Source organism: Penicillium nucicola, assembly GCF_028828085.1.
Source record: "Penicillium nucicola strain IBT 29836 chromosome Unknown utg000006l, whole genome shotgun sequence".
Taxonomy (NCBI): Eukaryota; Fungi; Ascomycota; class Eurotiomycetes; order Eurotiales; family Aspergillaceae; genus Penicillium; species Penicillium nucicola.
This window is the reverse complement of record NW_026643130.1, coordinates 1-24,113: the sequence shown is the minus strand read 5'-3', so window position 1 is coordinate 24,113 and position 24,113 is coordinate 1. Positions and strand designations below refer to the sequence as shown.

Genomic DNA, 24,113 nt, shown 5'->3' with positions numbered 1-24,113 from the left:
GTGTCTTAGTCTGCCATGCGGATCTCCTGAACCCCAATTCTCGAGATCTGTTACCAGCTGTTCATGGCGGTGGAACTCCGGTGAATTGTCCAACTCCACTGTCAATAGACAGACTAGACGCACTTGGGAACATCTCCGAGTGATTCTGAACTGATTCCCGAATCTGTGGCATTGACCATGGGAATCTAAGAGGATGAAATCGTTCTATAAGTAACGTGGTGATCGGCAAGCTCCTCTCCATTTTCAACCTTATCCCTTTCTTCATCTCCACCACCATGAAGGCCTGGACATTGACCTCTCTTGCTTTCGCTGTGCCAGCGTTGGCTGGTGTTTGCCACTTGGCTCGCGATGTGAACTGCCACTGCCTGCCTACCGACAGCTGCTGGCCTGCCCCTTCGGCTTGGGCTTCGCTGAACAACACTGTTGGCGGTCGCTTGATTGCGACCGTCCCCATTGGCAGTCCTTGCCACGCTCCTAACTATGATGCCGCTGCCTGTGCGACCATCCAGGCAGAGTGGTACGAGCCGCAGCCTCAGTATGTGGATGAACCCTGGAAAAAAAATGAGGTCGAGCAAAGCTAATCGTCACCCCAGCCTGAATTCGTCTTCGTCGATCATGCAGACGTACTTTGCCAACCAAACTTGCGATCCTTTCTCTGCCAAGTCGAAGCCCTGCACTCTGGGCAACTTTGCCACTTACTCGGTGAATGTCTCATCCAGCGACGAGGTTATTGCTGCTGTCAACTTTGCCCGCGAGAACAACATCCGCTTTGTGATCAAAAACACCGGCCATGAGTAAGTGTGGAACTTCTGATGTTTGGAATGGGCCAACATGACTGATACGATGGAATAGTTATCTCGGTCGCTCCACCGGTGCTGGTGCCTTGTCTGTCTGGACCCATAACCTGAACGACATTGAATATCAGGACTGGTCAGACTCGAACTACCAAGGGCCCGCATTCAAGGTCGGTGCCGGAGTCGTCGGCTACCAGATTCTCGAAGCCGCCCACTCCAAGGGTCTTGTCGTTGTTACCGGCGAGTGCCCTACGGTCGGTCTCGCCGGAGGCTACACCCAGGGTGGTGGTCACTCTGCTCTCAGCACCCAATTTGGCCTCGGCGCTGATAACACCCTCGAGTATGAGGTTGTTACCGCCAACGGAACTCTCGTCAAGGCTTCCCGTTCCGAGAACTTCGACCTTTTCTGGGCCATCAGTGGTGGAGGTGCTGGCAACTACGGTGTTGTCATGTCTATGGTTGTCAAGGCTTATCCCGATGCCATCATCTCCGGTGCTGAGGTTGCGTTTGCCTCGGCCAACATCTCGACTGATGTCTTCTACGAGGCTATCTCCCAATTCCACGCTCTCCTGCCGGCCATGGTTGACCAGGGTGTCACCGTGATCTACCAAATGGCTGCTAGCTTCTTCAAGATTGCCCCCGTCACTGCCTACAACCAGACTTCTGATGATGTCAAGGCTATCCTGAAGCCTTTCCTTTCGGCCCTCACCGCGTTGGACATCCAGTACGCCGCCACCTACACTCAGTTCGATTCCTACCATGACCATTACAACACATACATGGGTCCCCTCCCCTGGGGCAACCTCGCCGTCGCCACCTACCAATACGGCGGCCGTCTGATTCCCCGCAAGACTCTGGAGGAGAACTCCAAAGGAATGGGTGCTGCCCTCCGCAACATCACTCAGAGCGGTGTCATCGCCGTCGGTGTTGGCATGAACGTTACCGTTTCCACCGGCAACGTCAACAACGCCGTCGCACCCGCTCTCCGCAACGCCGCTGTCACCATGCAGATCGGCACTGGCTGGAACGAGACCGCTCCTTGGTCCGAGATGGTCGCCGATCAGTACAAGATCACCAATGAGTATGTTCCTCAGCTTGAGGCTGTCTCTCCCAACAGCGGCTGCTACCAAAACGAGGGCAACTTCCGCCAGTTGAACTGGAAGGAGACCTTCTTCGGTAGCACCTACTCGCCTCTGCTTTCGATCAAGCGCAAGTGGGACCCTACTTCATTCTTCTACGCCCTGAAGGCTGTTGGCAGTGATGCCTGGAATGTTGCCGAGTCTGGTCGTATGTGTCGCGCTTAAGCGAGCATGATTCTATGTTGCGATATGCCACATCAAAAGCGTTTCCAAGTGGTTGAGATGATTATGTATAGATACTCCATATAGTAATAAATGAGTTCTTTGAGAATCAATTTCGTGTGAATCTGTCGCAGCTAAAAAAAAACCGGTTGTCTTTACTAGCCAGACTGATTGTCTGGGCTTGCCTGCTCCACTGTTTTGTGATTTTACCGATGTGTCAAACTGGAGCCATCGCTAAGATCAGAAATCACACTTTCCCTGTTGGGCTTAGTGAGGTAACAGTTCATATATGCACGGCTAAAGACTGTTAAAAGGCACATCCAATACTTCATATCTTCTAATGCGCGTGGGACCTGCACACTTGTGCAGCCGCGTACTTTCTTCGATCTTCAAAATTCAGTCAGATTGGTTCTAGTGAAACGCCAAATAAAGATAAAAAATTACTTTAACCTAGAAAATGCTCATTCAATACTAGTATCTCTAAACCCGTTTTGCCATATGTTGTCCGAAATAACCCAATGTGCACCGTAAACCATTTTATACAAACAAGACGCTTAAGCATTGCTAGCGCAAGAGAAGCTGTTGCTGGAAGAATCGTCGTGGATTGCCTTGCCCGAAACATAGAGACCAAGGCCACACATGCAAGCACCGATCAGGATGATCAGAACATTGATCACAGTGAGTAAAATCTTCCGAGGTGAAGATAACCACTTTCCCTTGTTGATGTGTAGCCAGTAAACGCCACCGAGGCCGTAACTGAACCAACTAGCAAACAGAGAGCTGATCAACGACAGAAGGTCACTGAAAACAGGAATAGCATCAGCAATGATCCAAGCGATGACCCAGCAGGTGAGAGCGATGGCAACCCAAGATCCGACAGCAGTCAAATCACGCTTGTGCATGCGGTCAGTTCCACGGAAGAGTCGAACGTAGATGTATTTGAGACCAATGTGGCCGTTGACGACGCCAGCACCAATAATCTAGAAATTGTCAGTACTTCAACATGCTTTGAGACAGGAAAATCAACATACGGTTGGAATGGCAATGCCGTAAGCAACTTTCTTCAATACGGGACCAGCAGACGTTAGGGCAGGAGATGCGACATCCTGACCAACGTAATAGTAGATGACAATCGCAGCCACGGTGTAAAAGACAATTTCGAATGTCTGAAGCATGACCAGAGCTTTGGGAAAGTCCTTGGGCTCCTCCATCTCTGCAATCAGACCGAAGAAAGCGACGTGAGCGCAGTAGGCAAAGACAATGTTGGTGACTGCGCTGAAAGCGCGGAATAGATCAGTATCAATGGTGGCCTTGAGGTCAACACCACCCTTATTCTGGACGCCGACTCCAATCATAGTGATCAACACGGCAGTTAAAATACTGACAAAGGCTAAAACACCGTTAGCATGCATTCCATATTTCAGAGGTCAAAGCCACATACACATGCACGAAATGTAGGTCATATTCTTCATGGTCCGAGGAAGAGAGCACACGAAACAAATGACAAATCCAACAGTTGTGAAAACCATAGTGCAGGTGCCGTGCTCGGTAACAGTGTTCATCATGACACTGAAAGTCAAGATGTGACTACCCATGATGAAAATCGAGAAAAGCAGCTGGCCCAAACCAAACAATTCCCGGCCAAAGGCACCAAACAAAATCTCACCAGCATCGGCCAAGTTTTGAATATGGGGGTACCGTGCGCGGAATTGGTGAATGGTGTATCCGGTATACGTTGCCAGAATACCCAGTCCGATGATGAGAACAAGAGCCGGGGCGAGACCCAGTTCGGCGAGAGTCTTTGGTAGAGATAGAACACCGAGGGAAACAGATTCGGCAATCATGACTAGATGAGGTCAGAGGTAGTCCAGAGAGGTCGTTGCACACTTGATCAGTACTCACACATTCCGGTTTGCCTTGAAGGGTGTCGTTAGCATGTGTATTCCTCTATTATGATCTCGCATGTATAACGTACCACCACTTCATGGTCTTATATTTGACCTCCGCACCATCTTCATTTCCGAAGGCATCCTGGTATTGAGGAGCCACCTGGTTCTCCATACTCTTTTCTTTCCATCCTGACTCCGAGTCAGTTGGGTCATAGTGCGGTGTAACTCCCTCGACAATCATGATGTTAGAGCAAAAGTGACAACAGGGAAATGCCAATTGACCAAAACAATACCAAGAAGAAAAGAAGGAGAAAGACAGCTGATGTATGTGTGGAAAATTCTTGAGCAAGGTGGAGCTTAACGTGACACCCCGGGAAGTTGGGGCACGAAATTCTGGGGCTCGGAACTTCTGGAAGGCTGGTATCAGGGCTTATCTGGAGGAATTGAATTTCTATTGCCTATTTGCATTATGTTCCATGTTCAGGGTCTTTGCTCTGGATGTCGGAGTATCAAAGCACTTAAGCCTTGGTGGAGCCACTGGGCGCGGAAGAGGTTGCACTACGTCCACTGTGATCGTTCACCAGCCAATTAGCGCGTCGGTAGGAGAATCTTATTATCTAAAAAGAATCGGGCCTGTCGCGTGGGCCGCGAATAGCCGCATTTTATTTGACACCGAATGCCGAAAGCAGACTCTGCAAGTTGTTACCAAATGCCAAGCTTGGACGATGATCGGATGCCCTAATGAGAGGGATGGATCTCGAATGGCACTCTATATAATCCATGGATATCGATGAAGTATGCATGCAAAATGTTGAGGCTGATGGCGAATTTGAGATCGGGTATCATTTGACTACTTCGGCTTGAAGCGCCTTTTCGCCACATACAATAAAAATCTTTCTTGTCAAGCACTGTTGCCAAGACCGCCTAAAAGCGCCAACAGCCTTAGCCATGACCTTCTCTGGGTCAGGAACTCGGCTTTTCTGACAGGGACTATAAACAGGGGTCAGTGCGAGGGTTCGAAAGTGGAGGACTGGTGTCATAGAAACATAGTACTGGAGAACCCCCCAAAGGATTCTATATTCTTTGATGACCTGGATTCTCCAAAATTACTATAATATCCAGAACAAATTACGCGCGCAAGAAGGGATGCAATCACACGAATTCAAGGACAGTTTCCCGTTCGGGGTTACATATCATGAACCCTTACTCCATAACACGACCCATCAACTCTTCGGTTTCTCCAAAATCTACCCCGGATGACCCCGGGATACGAGAAAAACGAACGTAATTGGAGTCTAAATCCCCGAATCATCTTCTTGCGCACCGAGCCCCTTCTGGAAGGTATCCCAGGCTTCGCAATTGTAATGGAGGATATCGTAGTCAACCAATGCCTGGATCTCACTATACCGCTCCACAAATTGAATCGCAAATCCTTCCTCGGTATGCCATCCAATATGACAATGCATCAACCAAGCACCCGGGTTGTCAGTTTTGAATGCGATGACCAGATATCCATTCTCAGGCAACATAGCTGTATCACGCTTCGGCGGGGTAGCAAGGGTGCTTATGTCCCCGGTATACGCTCCACTTCCCTGGGCGAGAATCACAAAATCATGGCCATGAAGATGGATTGGATGCGGGACTGACATCGACGTTTCGATGACAATATAGGTCCACACATTCTTGTGGGGAAGCTCAATAACTCCACTGGAATTGGCCCAGTTATGGTGACCACGATATATCTCCAAAAGTGTTGGATCCGTCCAATCTACATGCATCGAAGTTGAGTTGAGCTTCCACCGATAAAGACTCCCTCCGTTCTTACCCAGCGAGACTGGCTCAGACTTATTATAGAAAGGACGAGAAACTATTTTAGAGACAATTGGGGTCAGGTTCGACATATCCTCATCAACACCGCTATCGGTGTACGCGTAACCAGCGGTGGAAGGTGTTGAAGGCGAATCACCATAATAGATGATCACCTTGAAATTGGCTGGGTTTGCGTTTTCCGAACAGGCATTTTGTGGAATCGCACGTAGCCAGAAGTTTTGGCAACGGATACTTGGTCGGCCTTGACAATGACGTCGTATCGTTGACCTGAACCGCTGTCAGTAGACAATCAAGAGTCAAGCTTGTATTAGACTCACCCATCGCTATGTTCAAAACGTTCGTCTTGTAAGGATGGATCGGTACAATATCGTTGGCAATGACTGTCATGGTGTGATTGTCGATAGAAAACTTGAAGTGCGTGTCACAAGCAGCGTTCACTAGCCGCAGTTGATAGGAAGTTCCTGCCGTGAACGAGGTATTGAACCGAGTCCCAGTTGATTCACGGTGCCATCAGTGCCGAAGACATTTGTGCCGTTGATCAGTCTTTTTTAGCAGTTGTGAATAGCTGGTCCACCGTGTTGTAATTCCAGTCATTCATGATAATCACGCCCTTGTCTTCATCGTAGTCTGCACTAGCTGGTACATTGATTACAATTCCACCAAGCAGCTCCTCCCATGCTTGAAGTCCAATGTGACTGTGATACCAACTAGTGCCGTATTGCATAGCCCGCCACTTGTATGTAATGGTCTTGTTCGGTGCAGTGGGACATTGAGTTATTGATACAGCCCCATCATTTTGGTTTATGTAAAATTGGCGGATGCCATGGAAGTGAATGCTAGTTCCATTCTGCAGGATGCTAGGCAGGCTATATCTACCAGTGTTAGAGGGAATTACTCCAATCGTTAGACCCATAGCATTTCATCCTCACCTATTCGTGAGGTGAACGATAACCTCATCGCCCCAATTTACTTTGATAGTTGGACCAGGGATAGAGTTATAGATTGAAATAGCCGATCTCGAGGGACCATCAGGGGCAACTGTTACATATTCAAGATTAAACCAATATTCACGTGTGATGTTCGTTTGAGGCACGATCGTTGTATAGTCGGTATTGATATCGTAGTCGCGCCATTCTTGACGACTGCTGGCGGTGTTTCCGGTGAATGCTGTCAAAGACGCACTGCCAGAGGAGGAGGAAGGAACAGCGGACAATGAAGGAGAAGGTGTAACAGATAAAGCCGACGAATTCGTTGTGGCAGAAGCAATGGCAATGATTGTGCAAAAGAGAAAATTTGGCCACCTCAGCTTCATATTGCCAGGTAGTCATTAGCGTAGAGGGAAAAAGTGGATTGAAAAGGATTGAGCGATATCCTGTATGACGATCAAAAATGGAAGTGATTCATTTGAATAAGAATGGTGGGAAGTTGTCATGTAATTAGATCACTGTCTGAATATCACGGGTAAATAAAGCTGCAGTGAATCCCAGAGAATTTCCCGGCAACCACTTCCAAATCTTGAAGCCGCAGTCTCTGAGACTCGAAATGATTCCTGGTGAAGAAACATCGAATGAAATAGGCCGTAATCGAGATTACGCGGCTTTGGAGGCTCCATATTATGCCTCCAACAATTAGATGCATCGAATTGCAGTGCAGATCAAGGATCTAAAAATGGATTTACTTCTTTCAAATACGTACTGCTGCGATGGAGATAATAATTTATCAGGAATTGAGGAAATTTCAACTGAATACGATCAAACCCAGATTTTCACTATCGCATTCACCCAGATTGGAAACATCTCCCCGCTTCTTCTTATGGTCTGTGAGCTTTCAACTTTTGTTCCCTGATGCGTATCTGCTTAGGCAGCCTGTTAAGTCCCGCTTACATTCTTGAGTGGCACAGAACCATACAGATAAATCAGCAATTAGTGACGTATTCCGGTTGAAGACTTGCGCGGAGCTGACGTTTTGCCCACAAGATCTTTTCCTAACACGAACATGCGGATCTTGGTGGGGATGTCGAGTTATGCAAGCTATGGAGACACTCAAATTGAAGCTTGATTGTGTTTATTGTGTGTATTCCATAGATCTGGGAAATTCGGGCAGCTTACATGCAGAACAATTCCCCGGTAAAGTCAATTTCTCATAGTAGGTATTTCGGCCTGTGTTACTCTTTTCGCTTCACTACTGATCGATTCCTTCACCACCCCATTTGCCCTGTTGATAAGGACTTTGATACAAGATCGTGATGTGGGCAAAGTCTCTAAATCTCTCTCTTGTTACTGGTTCCGCCGTGGCTGCTAGCGTGGTCAGCAAGCGCAGTCCGGAAACCTACAATTTGTACGCTTATGGTGAAAGTATTGGAGGACTTCCATTATACTATGCCGATGGTCAGTTTGACATATCTGCAAATAGTGCCTCGGAGCGCAACTAATACTTTCTGATGATATTATAGGTAACGCAGTCATTGCCTACAAATCCTAGACAATGCAACCAACGTTGGCAAAGTTGCCTGTGAGTACCACCAAGAACATCGAAACCTGCAACCAATTCTAATAAAATAATAAAATAGTCTATACTGGATCCTCTGGTCCACTGGTAGGCAATCCGGCAAATTCAACCGGATCTGATTCTGGCAAAAACCTCAGCCCACCTTCATTCTCGGACCAGCAGATGTTTGTCCCTAGTACCGACTCAAGCAGCCACCAGGTTGGCCGTACCAGGAACGCATCTTCAGAGGAAGTCACCTCAAAGTTTATCTGGTACGGACATTTCCTGCTAGTGGAAATCGATAACGGGGAATATACTTCCCTATTCTATACCAAAAAGAACAGTAACCAGGAGGGGGCTTATTCCTTGCTATGGAATATCACTGAAAATGAAGACGAGGACACGGAGTATTTTGTAGTCTCAATGAGATCGATTGCCCCATCAAATTCCTGATTGCTTCTTAGCATCAGCCAATTTGAATGCTATGCCGAACAAAGCGAAGTTGTATTTGACATTGCTCTAAATTCAATATCATGACCAATCTCCCATGTTCTCCTTGAAGATGTTACTCGGCAAGCATGAGATCCCGGAAAGGGATGTGGCAGTGCCAGCACTTGGCGCACCTAAAAATAGGCTCGCCTCAAATTCCCACAGCAGTGCCAAGAGCAGTGTGAACAATCCGCGCGGCGGAAAGGACTTGGCATGTTGGCCCCGATCCAGACCGGATTATTGGCGTCCACACAAGGGGCTTGCAAGGTAAGATGCCCACCTGCCCGAAGCTATAAGTTGACTTGGTGCTTCGCGAACAAGAAAAGCATTCTAATGGCCAAACTGCTGAGAACATAAATTCGCAACGCACCATCTCCAATAACAACTCCTGCTTGGATACGCATTATGACGTCCCTGTGTCCATGTCAGAGGATGTGAAAAGACACTCAGAATAATTGCAAAGACCACTGGCTCAATTCCAGTCTCCAGTCTTTTTCTAACCGCCCCCGGCACGCCGGGAAGGGGGCGGGGTAAGGAAGCCCATTCGCGCTTGGCATTACAGCACTCGTTCCGCAAGCGAAGGAGGAACCAGTGCCAAGCGCCCTGAAGCTGGGCAGTGAAGATAGGCAGCAGGATTCGTTGTGCCAATGTCTTGGAAGAGTCCCTTTTTCTTTGTAATCCCGCTCATACAGCGCCTCTTACCAGGTGACTTGTTTCAAAGTGATGATTTGGTTCAATATTATGGGGTTTATTCGCTTGTTGCACCCTTGATCTGAGTAATGTACTTTTATACTCTTCTGCTGGTATTGATAACCTCAGCAGTTGCTCTTCATCTTTCAGTCCATGCATTTCCTCCGATGTCGGTCGCCCATCTGCTCGCGTCAAATGAGGCCTGCGATCGTTTCAGGGTGGTTGCACGCCCTTCTTATCTGTCTTCTCCTACAAAATGCCCTCGCCATTGACGTGAACCCCGATGACGAGAGTAGGTTCATTCCACAGGCCACCCAATCAACTCAAATGACTTACATATACCTCTCCGCTAGGCTCTCTCAAAGATGCTGCCAAGACGGTGGCATCCGCCATGATTGACTTTTACAACGAGCGCGACTCGAAGGATATTCCAGGTAAAATGGACGATACCTGGTGGGAGGGTGGCTCGATGTTTATGACTCTTATCCAGTACTGGTATCTTACAGGCGACAGTCAGTTCAACGACGATATCCAGGAAGGAATGTATTGGCAAAAGGGCGAAAACGACTTTTTCCCCAGCAACTACTCCCAGTACCTTGGCAACGATGATCAAGTATTTTGGGGTTTAGCGGCGATAACTGCCGCAGAGGTCAACTTCCCAGAAAGAGACAATGAAGCCTCATGGGTCTCTTTGGCTGAGGGTGTCTTCAATGGACAAATTCCTCGCTGGGATATGAGCAGTTGCAGTGGGGGCTTGCGGTGGCAGATTTGGCCCTACCAGAATGGATATGGGTTGAAGAATGCTATCTCCAATGGGGGTCTATTCCAGCTGTCAGCACGTCTAGCCCTATATACCAAGAACTCGACGTATGCCGAGTGGGCTGAGAAGATTTGGGATTGGAGTGCGTCGACACCGCTGTTAAGAAAGAGTTGGGTCATCGCCGATACTACTTCTACCGCTGCAAACTGTAAAGATCACGGTGATCATCAATGGACCTATAACTATGCTACGTATATCTCTGGTGCGGGATATATGCACAACTATGTATGTTTATACCTGCTACTAACAGAATTTTCACTAGGACATGCAAGCTGACTGGGGGTATAGACCAATGGCACCGAAAGCAAATGGCTGGAAGGCGTCACAGGATTAATGAAGACATCCGATCAGTTTTTTCCTGACTCTGCTTCGAATCAAGTCATATCTGATATTACCTGCGAGCCAATCAACAAATGTGACCGGAACCAGAAAACGTTCAAAGCCTATTTCACCTCCTGGCTTGGATTTATGTCGCTGATTGTACCAGCCAATACCACGGCAGATATGATGGCAAGATTCAAAAGCTCAGCTGTCGCTGCCGGTCAGCAATGCTCTGGCGGGACCGATGGGAAGCATTGTGGGATCCGTTGGACAAAGAAGGCGGAATGGGATGGAACTTCAGGCCTGGAGCAGCAAATGTCTGTTTTGGGGGTTCTGAATGCTGTTATGGTCCCCTTCAAGGCACAGGGTCCTTACAATACCGACAACGGTGGCACATCCCAAAGTAATCCGCATGGGGGCACCAACACTAAGGAAACACTGGGGCCTGAGTCTATCGCGACAGGTGATAAGGTTGGCGCGGGAATCCTAACTGCAGTCTTCGTGGTATTTTGGGTCGGGGCCGTATCTTGGATGTTGAAAGGCCAATAAATAAAATCAAGAAAAACAAAAAGAAAAACAAACAAGATCTGTATATGAGTTTGACCTTCAACACCGATATTTTGCGAATGCCAGCGTTTGGGTAAAGATTTGGGGGTTGAATTCAGCCACTCTTACCGCTCTTACCCATAGGCTAAATGGAAATGAACAAGCTTAGTAGAATTTAGATAATCCATGTGCAGGGAAGTGTGTTGTAGCATTATATCAAATCCACCCGGCCAATAGACGTGGAGTGAGGTGAGAGAAATAGTTGCGTCATGTTGCAATCACTGATACTGGAACATTGAATGAATCAAGAATCGAGACATTAAGATTGACTGAGGTAACTTTTATGTAATATGTTGCAGTATGAACAATTCCTTTCACACCATGTCTTCTTCACTCTTGACGCTTTGAGGGGGTGATTTTTTGCACCAACGCTTCCAAGCTCTAGATGTGTCACCCATCGGCACTGAAAATGGAAGAGAATCTTCGCAAAGAGACTGTAAAACACAATAATATCCAGCTAAGCTCGCAATGAACCCGAATGCACCAGCAGCGGTGATAAGATGGGCACTGGTTTCAACTAAGCCATCGCCCAACGCAAAGCTAGACGCAGCATCGAGAATGAGACAAAGCTCAAGTCCGAGGAATAATATGATATAAACAACGTTGCTGTTTTGGCACATTAGCCTTCGTATTTGGAAGGTGACGATCATGACTCACATAGCGCAACTGGCGAGCAGAAAAAAGAGATTGAAAACCGCCCATACTAGACCCAAATATCAGAAAAGAACACCGAGGAGCACGACACCACACATCTTACTTAAAACAAAGAAGCCGAGGGCGTTGTGATATTCCGCGGTGTACCCGCCATACGCATCGGCGATGCCTAATGAAGGAATCAAAATTACCCCGTAACCGCCATAGAATAAAGCTAGAGGATAGGTTTCCCAGTTAGCCAAGCCATATGATGAAGAACCCTTAAGACACACCATATGCAGAAAGAACGGTGTACGAGAATGTATTCCCTCGGACCATTTCCCACTGCGCGGAAATCAGTAGACCGATTCCAGCCACAAAGCAAAGATCGCCCATGAAGATTGTCTGTGTAAATACCCCACGGAAGTTCATCATGGCTAACGATAGGGATAGAAAAGTGGTGGCGAAACCACCCATCGCCAAAGGCGCCTATTCCGAAAAACAGAGCATGTTAGTACGCACCCTGAATTCAAACACGACTAATTTCACGGCTCTTACGGGGTTTGCAAGATGGGCTCCAGGTTTGACGGTCGGTTGTGCTCGACTCGAGACCATGGTCTCATTTCTTTTCATGGTCGACATTGTGTCGGATGGAGGTCGATATGTTTGGGCAATCACAGATTGTCATTTTCCCTCTTCAAATGGTCGACATTATATATATGTTCTGGGTCCATGGAATCGGACCGACCGGACAGACCCGGAATCAATTGGCAACCCCGAGGTTGTTAGGGCTCGAAGAAACCGCTGTTCTATGACACATTTCACCCCAGCCCAAGGCCATCGAACTCCAGATCGGCGAGACAATGGGGAAAGTGGTGGGGACGTGCCGCCTTCCGAGCCACTCGGAAGACTTGCAGCCCATTGGACTGCTCAATCGTGGATTTCTATTACGCTACACTTGATTACTCCAACGTCGCAATTGTAAAAGCCGGGTCAAACTTGAGTTTGCAACTGAAGCCCCCAAGATCCAAGTTGTGCTGCATTTGCAGTATTCATTTCTTTAGCCTGTTCCTGCCCGAACGGTCGCGTCGATCTTGATCTCCCCGGCGATCATAAATTCGCGCACTTCGTTCGGAGAGGGTTGATCCACGAGTTAGTCCGTAAAATGTTTTCTTTCGGTCCAACACGGTGACTTGAATGAACTGAGCTTGCCAGGAAATACAAATCTCTGACTGGGGTATATGTCTCAAAAGCCAAACGGCTTGAATTAATTACCTTGGAAAAATTGGGGAGAGTCAACTGCTATGTCATGAACATGGATGTAGTCTGGAACGTGTAGAGAAAGTATTCCAAAGTAATATTTGTCAATGTTGCTTGAATTTCTAAACAGAATAAACCTCAGCGAATCCTGGATTTATCCTAGCAACCGTGCCGTGATTCTCTCACACAACGCCATCAAGGACGCCGCACTGGTGATCTCGAGGGTCGTCACTTCAACCTTCAACTCCAACCGCAACCAATTGTGGAACTCCACCGCCGCTAACGAGTCCAGTCCGTAGCTACCCAGAGATTTGGCCTCCTTCATTGGCTGACTCAAACGCAACACCGACGTGAATTGACGCGTCGTAACATCGATCACCGCCTGCTACACGACGCCAAAGTCGGCCTGCTTTTTGAACAAGAGCGTGAGCGCCTTGATCTCCTTAGATCCTTCTTGGGCCGCATCGCTTACGCCTAGATCAGTGCCGTTATCGAAGCAAAAGGCACTGAATCGTGCCTCCCGCAAAAATGGTGAACTTTGGGGAACCGCAATGCTCGTGATGGGCTGTGCGTAGCTGGCTGGATTATTGGTATTTAGCTGCTGACGCAGAGAGAATCCCACGATCTTGAGGAATAGCGCCTCGTTGATCAGGGTCCACGCGGCCAAATCTAATGCAACCAGAAGGTCGGAGTGCTGGCTCATATATCCGACATCCTGGATGGCACCTAAGTCAACCGAATTGGCCGCCAGTCCAAGTCGTTGTCGGTACGTGGCAAATGCATCTAAGAACGCGTTGGCCGCCGCATAATTGGCCTGGCCCTTTTGACCCATCACCCCGGAGACACTGGAAAGCATGGTGAAGAAGTCTACCTGGAGATTCTCTTCCAGGAGAACATTTTGCAGATTCCACGTGCCCTGGACCTTGCAGGAGACGACTTGGTGGTACTCCTCGATGGTCATTGAGGTGAAGACCTTGTCCTGTAGAGCGATGAATTAGCCGCCAGCCTTAGGCCGGGGATTTGGTTCAGAGGGTGAAAGTACGGGCGATAGACACCAAGGACAATTATATAGACAAGCTGAATGGCAATCGCTGCCAGACCCAGTCTGAATGGGTACTGGTCTATGGTTCCAATGACCTGGAGAAGCTCCTGAGTCAAAGCCATTATGACTATCGTCGACTTTCCTCCTCTTTGCCTGCTAGGGGAGGTTCAGTTGCCTGTATTTGTTTCGTCGGACTCGGAAACTTTGCTATCGGCGCGATAATTTCGTGATGCGATTAGTAGAGTCGAGACAAGCAAAATGTGGCTTCACTACCGATGAAATGTAACCTCGGTAAGATCAACCTTTGGAACAAACTGCAATGCGTCAGTACTAAGAAGGAATCAGCCAAGGAAGGATGCTTTGCATTAATTCATATGCCAGATCATGTTGCTGCAGGTATTTGCGTTGTATTGAGGATGTGTCGGGATATGGAATACCGCTTTTCCTTTTACAATAATTTACATCAATTCATTGATACGTATTCATGGCATAGTGAACTTCTTGTTTCTTTGCAGACTCCTATCATCAATCCGCGTCTGCTAAAATGGCATTGATACTGCTTCTGCTCTTGCTGGCCATCTAACTAGCCCTCTTGGTCTTATATCGTCTATACTGGAGCCCAATTGCCCCGATCTCGGACCAAGATTAGCCGCTCTGACGGGATGGTACGAGACTTTCTTTGATGTCTTCCAGGGAAGGTCGGTTCACTTTTCAGACCGAAAACTGGCATCATAAATATGGCAAGACAGAGTCAATATCGCGTAGATAAAGTCGTCCTCTAAAACAGCGCTCACAGGGCTCATCATTCGCATTAGCCCACGGGAGGTTCACATCTCAGATCCCGACTTCTACAATCAGCTATACACGGCGACAGCCAAATATAAGAAGCCCGAGGACTGACGCTTCCAGTTTGGACTGGAAAACTCGCCGCCAGCGCGACCGAGATCTGAGATCTATTCCCGACTACTCATTTACCAGGCATTTCGCTCGTGTATTTGAAAGGCATTTAGGCCTCGTGGGCCTTGGGGATCGCGCTAGGTGGCACTGGGGTGTTAGTCAGCTGGGTTCCGATGAAGAGATGGGAAGCACGTCCGTGGTCGGTTCGGTAGGTTGATAGGTGAGGAATAAAGTGTCGTGTCAGTTCCTTTTGAGCTGAAACTGTGCATGATATGGAGTTACCAACTCTATTCCAGGCGGACCCTGCCCCAGCGTCCGACTCGATCTTGATGGCTGTTATGTCAGAGTGATCGCAAGTAATCTATCGATGTGATGAAGTCTTCATATTGCGCTTCCATAGGGAGAGTGCATGGAAAGAGCATGTAGCTAGCGAGATATGATTGAACCAGCTAGATCAACGTGCCCAAGTCTTCCGAGGATTCGATGTGATGAGTAATACTAATAACGTAAGTTGAGAATCGTCAAGAGGAGCCCACTTCGTTATCAAAGATATCGCGGTTCTTAGAAGAAAGAAACCTCAAATGTATTGCAAACCTAAGGAAGACCATGGATAGCTTGTCAACCCACCCGTCTTTAGCTGTCCCGAGAAGAGAATCGAATACGTTGGAAATAAACTCGGTCTATTTATAAACTAACACCAGACGTTTTTCAAGAGAATACGTTCTAATTTACACCCTAGTGGAGGGATGGATGAAGTTGCTAATTCCGTAAGCCAGTTTACCAAAAGGTCTCCTCTCATGGTTGAAACCCTTCACTGAAGTAAAAACGATTGCACCACCGACTTAGATAAGACAAAAAAGAAGACTTCCGAGAACTGCCGAGATAGTCGTAGAGCTGGAAGCTGAGACAGCCACACCAGCGCTGATGGTAGTCTTTGTTTGTGCCGATGGCGTGCCTGCTGTCGAGTTTGTAGAGGCGGTGCTAGATAGGCGGACGGCAGTGACATTCGTATTGTAGTCGTTTTTCGCATCGATTGGGAATGGACTGGTGTAGTTGTATGTTGGGGAAAGGCTACCATATTGACTTTTGACGGAATCTAGAACGCCATGGCCAGCTGAGCATTTGGCATCAGTGATAGGAATTGGCCACACGGGTGAATATTTTCCAATCCAGCCAATGGCTGCAGGACCAGGGTATGTCTCATTGAGAAGCAAATTCGTAGTGTCAACTTCGTAGTTGACGTAACCAGTCTTGTTAGCCACAATCTCAAAGAGATTGGCTCCGCAGTCCCAGCGGCCAAGGGATGGAAGACCCCAATTGGCAGAAACAGATGCAATGCTGGAGTAGTGGGTGTAGAAGGTATCGTCCTTGGTTCCCTTCAAATGATCTGGAACAGCGCCACCAACAAGCACACTGAAGACCCTGTTGTTTTCGACGTACCCATCTTCGTCAAATGTCAATAGGACCATTGTGTTGTTCATGAAGTATTCGTTTTTAAGTAGGTTAGCCATATAGCCTCGCTCCCATTTGCCACCAAAAGTAATGTTGGTATCGTGCGCATCGTTGGTAACATTAGGTGTCATAAAAGCCCATTGTGGCAACTTCTTGTTTGATAGATCATATTCAAATTCGGTGAAACTTTTGATCTGGCGTGCGCGAGTCTTGTTGTTGGTAATTGACTTGAAATTGATCAAGGGATTATGTCTGCGAGCATAATCGTCATCCGAAGTGACCGGATTGGTGAAGTTGAATCCCTCGAACCCGGCATATGGCAAGTCTTCTTGGTACTCTCCCCATGAGATACCCTTGGTATCAAGGAGATCAGCAACCGTGGAAATGTTGGAAGGCATCTCGATGAAGCTGTCGTGGTCCATTCCCCAAGTGTCACCACCGACCGATGCGCAGTAATTAGGCATAGAAGGGTGGGTGACACCATAGTAGTTGGTGCTAAATCGCTCGTGATTAGTGATACAATCTCAAAAGGAGGTGCAATGAGTATTACAGAAGAATTCCCTGAGATGCTAGCCACTGCATGTCCTCAACGGCGGCTGCATCCTCGAAGTTCTAGTAATATGTTAGAAGTGTTCTGGCAGAAACGGTCGAAGCGATCACGTACTGTGTTCTCCATCCAGAGTTGGTAGAATCGGTCGAATGCAAGACCTTTAACATTGGAAACTGGCGACTCTGGTACGGTTTTGGCAGCTGAGGCCTCAATTTCCGAGCGTGTAGCCTGGGGAGGGATGGCAGGCGCATCCGTGGGGTAGGGCGGCAAACTAATTGCCAGAGCGCCTGTGAATAGAGAAGGCAAAGTCAACGCCAGGGCAGCTGTGGATAAAGACTTCATCTTGATAGACCAACACTATGAGGTTTAAATTAATTTTAGAATGAGCTGAGTATCAGGAAAACAAAGCGACGAGAGACTTCTACCGGGATTCAGCTTATATAGATATGCTGGATATAGAAATTATTGGCTCCTTGGTTTAACCGAAGTTCTATATTAGAACGAAGCAGAGTGCAAGGGTTCTTCCTTTTCCGATGAGACTATACCACGATGTGTAAAGGGGAGATGTGATAGGACGGAATACTGTCGCAGGGTCCTGCCGAGCGGACCGGAAAGGCTTGGCACGCGAGGTTTGACTCACTGGTGAAAATGATGGCGTGCACTATTCCTAAATTGGAGAGATAAATTTCTCACTACAGATGAAATTCAAATAGGCGAAGTTTGAGGTTGAGTTGCCGAACCCTGATATCCCCGGGCAATAACCCCCCGGCATTCATACCCCACTAAGACTTTCACTAGCGAGCCCGCCCTCGGCTAGAACCTCAACCAGACACCATTCATCTGATTGAACGAGATTACAATATAGCCCACCTCGCTTCCAGTTGAATTCTAGCCGAGCTTCTAGAATGTAGAAGAACAATAGATTTAACTGGACGGCATATCAGGTTGGGCCGCACACGTGCACGTCGCGACTGGCAGGACAACAACCATTTACTCACACGAATTACACAAAATTTATTTCGATAAATCACAAGCATTTCATTATCCCCGAGCATCCTCAAGCCACAGGCAAGACCGTCTGTGACCGATTCAGAATCACCGAGTACTCGGAGATCACAGTCTGATCACGAACGGGTAGCAGACATAATCCTGTGTATTAGTCTTCCTACACTACTGTTGCTGTTCGGAGAAGAAGAATGTCTGTCTTTCTGAAGTAAAGTTGGCAGTTCTGTTCCATCTGCTGCCCTGTCACTCTATTTTGTCGTTATTTCTCCCTTTTCTACTGCTTATGTGACAGTTTAGCTGAAGATTTCCCTAACCCTCCGCGAACTAGCAACGAGGCTTTTTTCGTCAAAGCTCGAGATGATTTGTGTTATGATACCCAGCAGATCCTTGAACAAAGCAACTTAAAGTGGCTGGAAGGTATGCGCCGATACAAAACACGAAAGGACAACTTACATCTGTAGTTCCACAGAAGCCGAACTTAGAGCAGCACATATTCAAAAGACAAAACACAGAATCGCCCCTTGAATATTCTCCACATTCGGCCATTGAATCGCAGTTGGAGATACAAACGTCTGATCGAGACTGATCTGGAGCATAACCACACACACCTGTCTAAAAGAAAAAAAAAAGTCTTCGCGCTCAAAAGTGGTCAAAGGTAAAAGGAAGCTAGAGTCATTATCTCACCTTGCTGCAACATGCATCATTAGAGCAAGTTATACCTAGAGCACAAGTTCGTATAGGAAGTCCATTGTCTGTTCGTTTCTGCAGACCAGTAGAAGAAGTATTCCCCGATTGCAAGGCCCTATCCCACGGGGGGTGGTGCAGTCTGGCAGACTGCAGGTTAGGGTTTTTCCTTAACTATGGGAGCAAAAGCTTGGCGTTACCCAGACTGCAGGTTCTTTTTCGACGCCAGACTACAGGTTTAATTTGACGTCCGATCAATCTGAAAATTTGGGAAGTTATAATAGACATAGCAAAATATCCCCCTATAACTATTCTACGTTGAACTACAGTGTAATTCTGAACCCCTCCATAGTTAAGAGAGCGGGAGCTAGGCTGAAAACCGACTAGCGTACACTGTTATTCAGGAAAACGGACACTGTTATTCAGAACTCTCCTCCTATCACTCACATACTATTTTTACTTTCTGAAGGCTGCATGGAAATCACAACAATCTTAATTCTAACTCTGCAAGTTTTGCAATCGCCGTATTCAAATTTGAGTGGTTTTATTCAAGACTGCTATTTCCGACTGTAGAATGTCTAGCCTTCCGACTATACTTACAACCACCCAACTCAAATATATTTCTGACCACAATCCAAGTAGAATACTAAGGAATTATATTAGTACTAAGTTAATACAGATTTAGGTCCTATCCTTTCTGAGTATATGATACCCTGTATTAAGCAGTTGTATACTATCACTATAGTGCCTTAATGTCTTACAATATCGGATTGCTCATATTTCTAACCAGTGTTATCACATTAATCCATAAACAGACTAGCGTACGGTGACATTCAGGGGAACCTATAATCATACTGATATCTACTATTCTACTTCTAATTAAATTTAGTATATCTATACCATCTACTATTTTTACTAGATTCTATAATGTCACAATCTAATCACGATCATATAAATTCTGCCACGGAGCCTAAAATTAAGACTGATAACCCCTTACCGTCGTATCTGCAAGTGCTACCGGAACTTAGGGTAGTCCTATGTATAACCCATGGTTCCTGCTACATTCGAACCAGTCTCTCTCGCCATCTTCGTAACAAACATTATGTTAAGAGTCAACAGCGGCAAACCATCGAGTCCGCACGAGAATTAGCTTGCGTGGCACAATATAGCACTGGAGTTATCTAGCCTCAAGATAGGATTTGTGAGATTCGCGGGTTGCCGACCGTGCTCGGGTTCATCTGCCACTTCCCCGATTGCGACGTTCGCTCTACTAGCAAGGACCGGATCCGCCAACATTATAATAAGCATCATTAGTGGCAGGTCGCGCAGCAGGGGGCGATTCCATGGTATAAGGCCTTTATACAGACGCTCTTTCTCTAGAAACAAAGCTAACAGTACTTTGCTATGGTTCTTGCCGACCAGATTCCGACCTCCAACCCTCAATATATATATCGGTATGCCAACGCTCCTACTTATGTACTACCATCTAGTTCCGAGACACCCCCTTCGTTAGCTCTTACCGGCGATATATAGAAATAGATCATGGGCCGATACTAGAAGAGTCTCTCTCAATTATCGCGGAAGTCTATCGCCGCAGCGCGCCATATATCCGAGGTCACTCCCTTTATGAAGCGGGCCGGTATCTATATCCACCTTGAAGGGCTCGAGGTCAAAGATCTTGGTCCTAGCTATCGAATACCACGACAGGACCAGGAGGCTTTACTTTTTGTTATTTGCGAAAGCGTCCAACGTGTTCTCGAGGGAGCAATGGCGGTCTTGGTATATGACCAAGATACAGAGGTACGCCAGCTTAGTCGCCGTAACGCACGGCTTCTCAACACTTTTGCCCGGGGAGAAACATCCTAGGACCCCCTCTCCGATCTCTAGAATGAACGTACGCGACAGAGATATATCACTACCTGGTAGTAGCTAGTATGCTACTAGGAGCGCGTCGTAGAGCAGCAGCAACTCTGGGACAATCTCTTTCAAGCTAGTACGCGGCAGCTTGAGGTATAGGTCGAAGTAACCGAGATCGTAAGTCAGATTGTGGATCTTAGTGGGTCTGAGGTCGATAGTCCGTATAGGGAGGATCTACGCGCCCGGCTAGATCATGCCGTACTTCAATTTAGCCTTGCTATCATCTAGCACCCGGTTTCTCGTCGAAAGTTTGATTTAGTCCTTGTTTCCTATGCCGTGGTTCGCTTCTAGAGCCCTACGCAAGGAGCATGGCTCGCGATTGGGAACTATATATCTATACTATCGCAGTTGATCTACGACTGTTAGATGGTCATCCTTGCGTCTATGTTGGCAGAGACGGCAGAGGGTAAGGATGCGGAGATAAGTACTATGATTATTGCGATCCGGGACGAATGGTTGTTGAACGATACCGACGGTCCTCTATCGGAGCTGCTCGAGAACCGACTGCTCGGGTTCCGCATTAGTTAGACCGAGGTCCCCCCGGCCTAGATCCGCTGGTATACCGATGGTTAGACTCTGGTCTGGTTAGATGTGGTCTTTCACCTCTCCGATATCCGCGAGATCATCTTTTAGCGGATTGTAGAGGCCCGGCGGATTCTCGAGGTTAAGCTTTGTCTTAGTGGGCGCTCTAGCCTAGTATCGGAGATCCCGACCATCGCGTATAATGAGCTGGTCGATAATTGGGACGCCACTGCGCTAGGCCAGTCATTTATCACCGATTCGCGCAATACGTGCCATCTAGACCCGGTCAAGGACTGGCTGATCACTCGGGTTGGTAGGACGCCTGCCCTATTCTATATATTCTGGTCGTAGAATGCCGAGGGTCATTGGGTTGTGTCCGCCGATACGACTCAGTAGTACGAGAACGCTGTCCAGTAGTTTCTCCGGGTGGTTATGGTCCCGTTCTTTCTCGGTTTAGGGCAGCAAGGACGTCGTACTGAGTTTATTGGCCTTCGGTGGCGGAACACTACGTTGACCACGCGCGATCTCTTCCTCCACGATGGATAGATGCTTTTCATCCTTAGCTATTATAAGTCACGGAATTAGACCAACGCCTCCCGCTGGCCTATCCGATTCCTACTGCCCGAGGTTGGGTAGCTTATCACGCAATATCTTGCCATCGTGAATCCCTTCTGAGAGTTCCTCTAGTAGGAGACCGGGGGACCCAAGCCGTCCGACTATCTCTAGTCTTAGGGCATTGACCCGTGGCCTGCTGATACCATGACCCGGGTCATTGTCGAGGCCGGTAAGCTAGTCCTAGGGAAGCATATCCATATCAAAGCTTAGCGGCAGATCATAGTCGGTATTGCACGGCGGAAATTCGCGGATATAGATGCAAATCTACTGATCGAAGAAGCGGCCGGAGAGGATGGTGATGAGACGGATACGGTCTAGGGGAGTATGTCCGATGCGCTTCACTGGCAGGCCAGCCATACGCCGCGTACGGGAAATCGGGCCTATAGAGGAACAGTGAACTTCCGTGGTAGGCTTACCGATGCTGGGCTGTAAGAGTTTCGGCACATTAGTCAAGTCTGGCATCGGTTCGTTCGTAACCCTATCAATTTCTAGCCGGCTTCCGCCACCCCGCAACGCTTCTAGGCCACGACCGCGTAGGAATAGGAGGTAGCTAAAGGGCCACGAAGCGAGCGCTGTTAGCCTAGCAATACCCCTAGTAGGAGTCGTCGGACTGCTAGCAGTGGATTTAGCATACCGTCTAAGAGACCCTGGGAGGTGGATACCGAGTCCCCGATCATCCAGCGTGTTGCACGGCGGAAGGCTCCTACCCGGAATCGACGAGTATAGCGAATGGACGAGGCCCAAGAGATTCTTCAGCGGATGTACGGTACGGATACTGAGTACCGCTCCCCTAAACAACGGCAGGCGATAGAACACATCTTGGCAGGTTCTAGCCAGGTACTAACGGTTCTGCGAACCAGCGAGGGAAAGAGCTTACTCTACCTACTTCCTTGCCAGTTACCCACGGCCGGTACCACGATCCTTATTTTACCGCTTATGGTGTTGAAGACGGAGATCTAACGGCGGTACGCGGAGGCCGGGATCGAGGCTCATATCTAGGGTCCGGGATCTGTCCCTAGTCGATTACACTCCTATCCCTTGATCGTGGCCTCGGTTAAACAGGCGGTTCGACCACGATTTCGAGAGTTTCTCTACCGATTGCATATTGCGAATGAACTAGACCGCGTCGTTTTCGATAAGTGCTATATGATCCTGACTGCCGTGGAATACCGACCTGCGATGGCCTTACTCCCCAGGATCCGGGAGCTTGCGTGCCAGATAGTATTTCTTACCGGAACGATACCACCTAGTAGGGTACCGGAGTTTGAAGAAGCCATATTACTTCGCGGAGCACGTATGGTCCGGGGCCCGACGACGCGGCAAGACATATACTACCAAGTCAGTATATGTCCCCCAAAGCAGGACTTAGTGCGAGAGTTTGCGGTGCCGGGGATTCAGCAGGGTATTAGGCTTCTCGGAAGTGGCGAGCGTATGATCATCTACTGCTACGCTAAGGATATGGCCGAAGAGGTTGCCCAGCTCATCTAGGCGCCCGTCTATCATTCTGCTTCTGGTAGCACCGAGGACAAGGCGGCAGTCCTCTAGCAGTGGCGGGATGGCAAGCCGCCGTATATCGTGGCTACCTCTGCATTTGGGATGGGAATCGATTACCCCCGAGTGCGGTAGGTGGTTCACGTTAGGGTCCCATAGACGCTGATCGACTTTACGTAAGAGGTCGGCCGGGCTGGGCGCGATAGTCAAGGGGGGCGATCCGTCGTGCTCGTCCCGACTAGATGGAAACCTCGAAAGGACATACGGCCTATAAAGGCTAGGGATAGAGATCGCGCGCTCGACGGGTATATCGGCACTACGAGATACCGGGCTTACGAACTATCGCAGTATCTAGACGACGGGGGAATGGTATATCGGCCTAGGGCAGCCATATACGATAATTGCAACCGGGCCGGGGAGCAACCCACCTCCCAAGTAATAGACGGGCGACACGATTAGGGTCGAGAGGAAGATGATCTCCAGGATCTCGAGTGTGGACGAGATTTACTCCGGGGCCAGATCCGGCAGCAGGCATAGGGGCTTGCTAACTACCAAAAGGGAATTGAGTTATGGCGGGGGGTATATATGATTTGTTACCATCTCCCGCGGGTAGCATCCGGACAGGAGGGCCACACACGACACTCGATAGAGCAGTGTGGGAATAAGCAGCGGTATCGTTACTTTGATTCGAAGAAAAAGGCCAATAGGCACGGGAAGAGCCGCGGGGGGTGGTTCAGCGGATATAGCAGTTGCTATCAGTGCTTCCAGCCCCAAAGGATCTACGACCAGCGGTGGCGAGGGGGATACGAATTCCCTGA

General features: G+C 48.2%; 9 protein-coding genes across 9 annotated transcripts; 3 read left to right on the top strand and 6 right to left on the bottom strand.

Moving 5' to 3' along the window:
- Positions 1-275: 275 nt before the first annotated feature.
- N7511_005992 (putative isoamyl alcohol oxidase) lies at positions 276-2,098 on the top strand (the record flags this gene model as incomplete). The annotated part of the gene is made up of 3 exons (XM_057128369.1): positions 276-535; positions 594-794; positions 853-2,098. The coding sequence occupies 3 exons, from the start codon at positions 276-278 to the stop codon at positions 2,096-2,098; spliced, it is 1,707 nt and encodes a 568-aa protein (XP_056982925.1).
- Positions 2,099-2,649: 551 nt separating this feature from the next.
- On the bottom strand, positions 2,650-4,225 carry N7511_005991 (uncharacterized protein; the record flags this gene model as incomplete). The annotated part of the gene is made up of 5 exons (XM_057128368.1): positions 2,650-3,075; positions 3,127-3,485; positions 3,537-3,941; positions 3,998-4,011; positions 4,071-4,225. The coding sequence occupies 5 exons, from the start codon at positions 4,223-4,225 to the stop codon at positions 2,650-2,652; spliced, it is 1,359 nt and encodes a 452-aa protein (XP_056982924.1).
- A 1,054-nt stretch (positions 4,226-5,279) lies between these two features.
- Positions 5,280-6,201, bottom strand: N7511_005990 (uncharacterized protein; the record flags this gene model as incomplete). The annotated part of the gene is made up of 3 exons (XM_057128367.1): positions 5,280-5,901; positions 5,967-6,081; positions 6,132-6,201. The coding sequence occupies 3 exons, from the start codon at positions 6,199-6,201 to the stop codon at positions 5,280-5,282; spliced, it is 807 nt and encodes a 268-aa protein (XP_056982923.1).
- A 151-nt stretch (positions 6,202-6,352) lies between these two features.
- N7511_005989 (uncharacterized protein) lies at positions 6,353-7,126 on the bottom strand (the record flags this gene model as incomplete). The annotated part of the gene is made up of 2 exons (XM_057128366.1): positions 6,353-6,680; positions 6,744-7,126. The coding sequence occupies 2 exons, from the start codon at positions 7,124-7,126 to the stop codon at positions 6,353-6,355; spliced, it is 711 nt and encodes a 236-aa protein (XP_056982922.1).
- Positions 7,127-8,059: 933 nt separating this feature from the next.
- N7511_005988 (uncharacterized protein) lies at positions 8,060-8,754 on the top strand (the record flags this gene model as incomplete). Its single annotated transcript, XM_057128365.1, has 2 exons — positions 8,060-8,201; positions 8,384-8,754. 2 exons carry the CDS (start codon positions 8,060-8,062, stop codon positions 8,752-8,754), a joined length of 513 nt encoding a protein of 170 aa, XP_056982921.1.
- A 921-nt stretch (positions 8,755-9,675) lies between these two features.
- Positions 9,676-11,170, top strand: N7511_005987 (glycoside hydrolase family 76 protein; the record flags this gene model as incomplete). The annotated part of the gene is made up of 3 exons (XM_057128364.1): positions 9,676-9,772; positions 9,834-10,525; positions 10,589-11,170. 3 exons carry the CDS (start codon positions 9,676-9,678, stop codon positions 11,168-11,170), a joined length of 1,371 nt encoding a protein of 456 aa, XP_056982920.1.
- A 371-nt stretch (positions 11,171-11,541) lies between these two features.
- N7511_005986 (acetate uptake transporter family protein) lies at positions 11,542-12,502 on the bottom strand (the record flags this gene model as incomplete). The annotated part of the gene is made up of 5 exons (XM_057128363.1): positions 11,542-11,833; positions 11,885-11,930; positions 11,985-12,095; positions 12,154-12,349; positions 12,419-12,502. The coding sequence occupies 5 exons, from the start codon at positions 12,500-12,502 to the stop codon at positions 11,542-11,544; spliced, it is 729 nt and encodes a 242-aa protein (XP_056982919.1).
- A 1,003-nt stretch (positions 12,503-13,505) lies between these two features.
- N7511_005985 (beta-ketoacyl synthase domain-containing protein) lies at positions 13,506-14,081 on the bottom strand (the record flags this gene model as incomplete). The annotated part of the gene is made up of 1 exon (XM_057128362.1): positions 13,506-14,081. One exon carries the CDS (start codon positions 14,079-14,081, stop codon positions 13,506-13,508), a length of 576 nt encoding a protein of 191 aa, XP_056982918.1.
- A 1,820-nt stretch (positions 14,082-15,901) lies between these two features.
- N7511_005984 (phosphoesterase-domain-containing protein) lies at positions 15,902-17,403 on the bottom strand (the record flags this gene model as incomplete). The annotated part of the gene is made up of 3 exons (XM_057128361.1): positions 15,902-17,006; positions 17,062-17,123; positions 17,176-17,403. The coding sequence occupies 3 exons, from the start codon at positions 17,401-17,403 to the stop codon at positions 15,902-15,904; spliced, it is 1,395 nt and encodes a 464-aa protein (XP_056982917.1).
- Between the last annotated feature and the right edge of the window lie 6,710 nt (positions 17,404-24,113).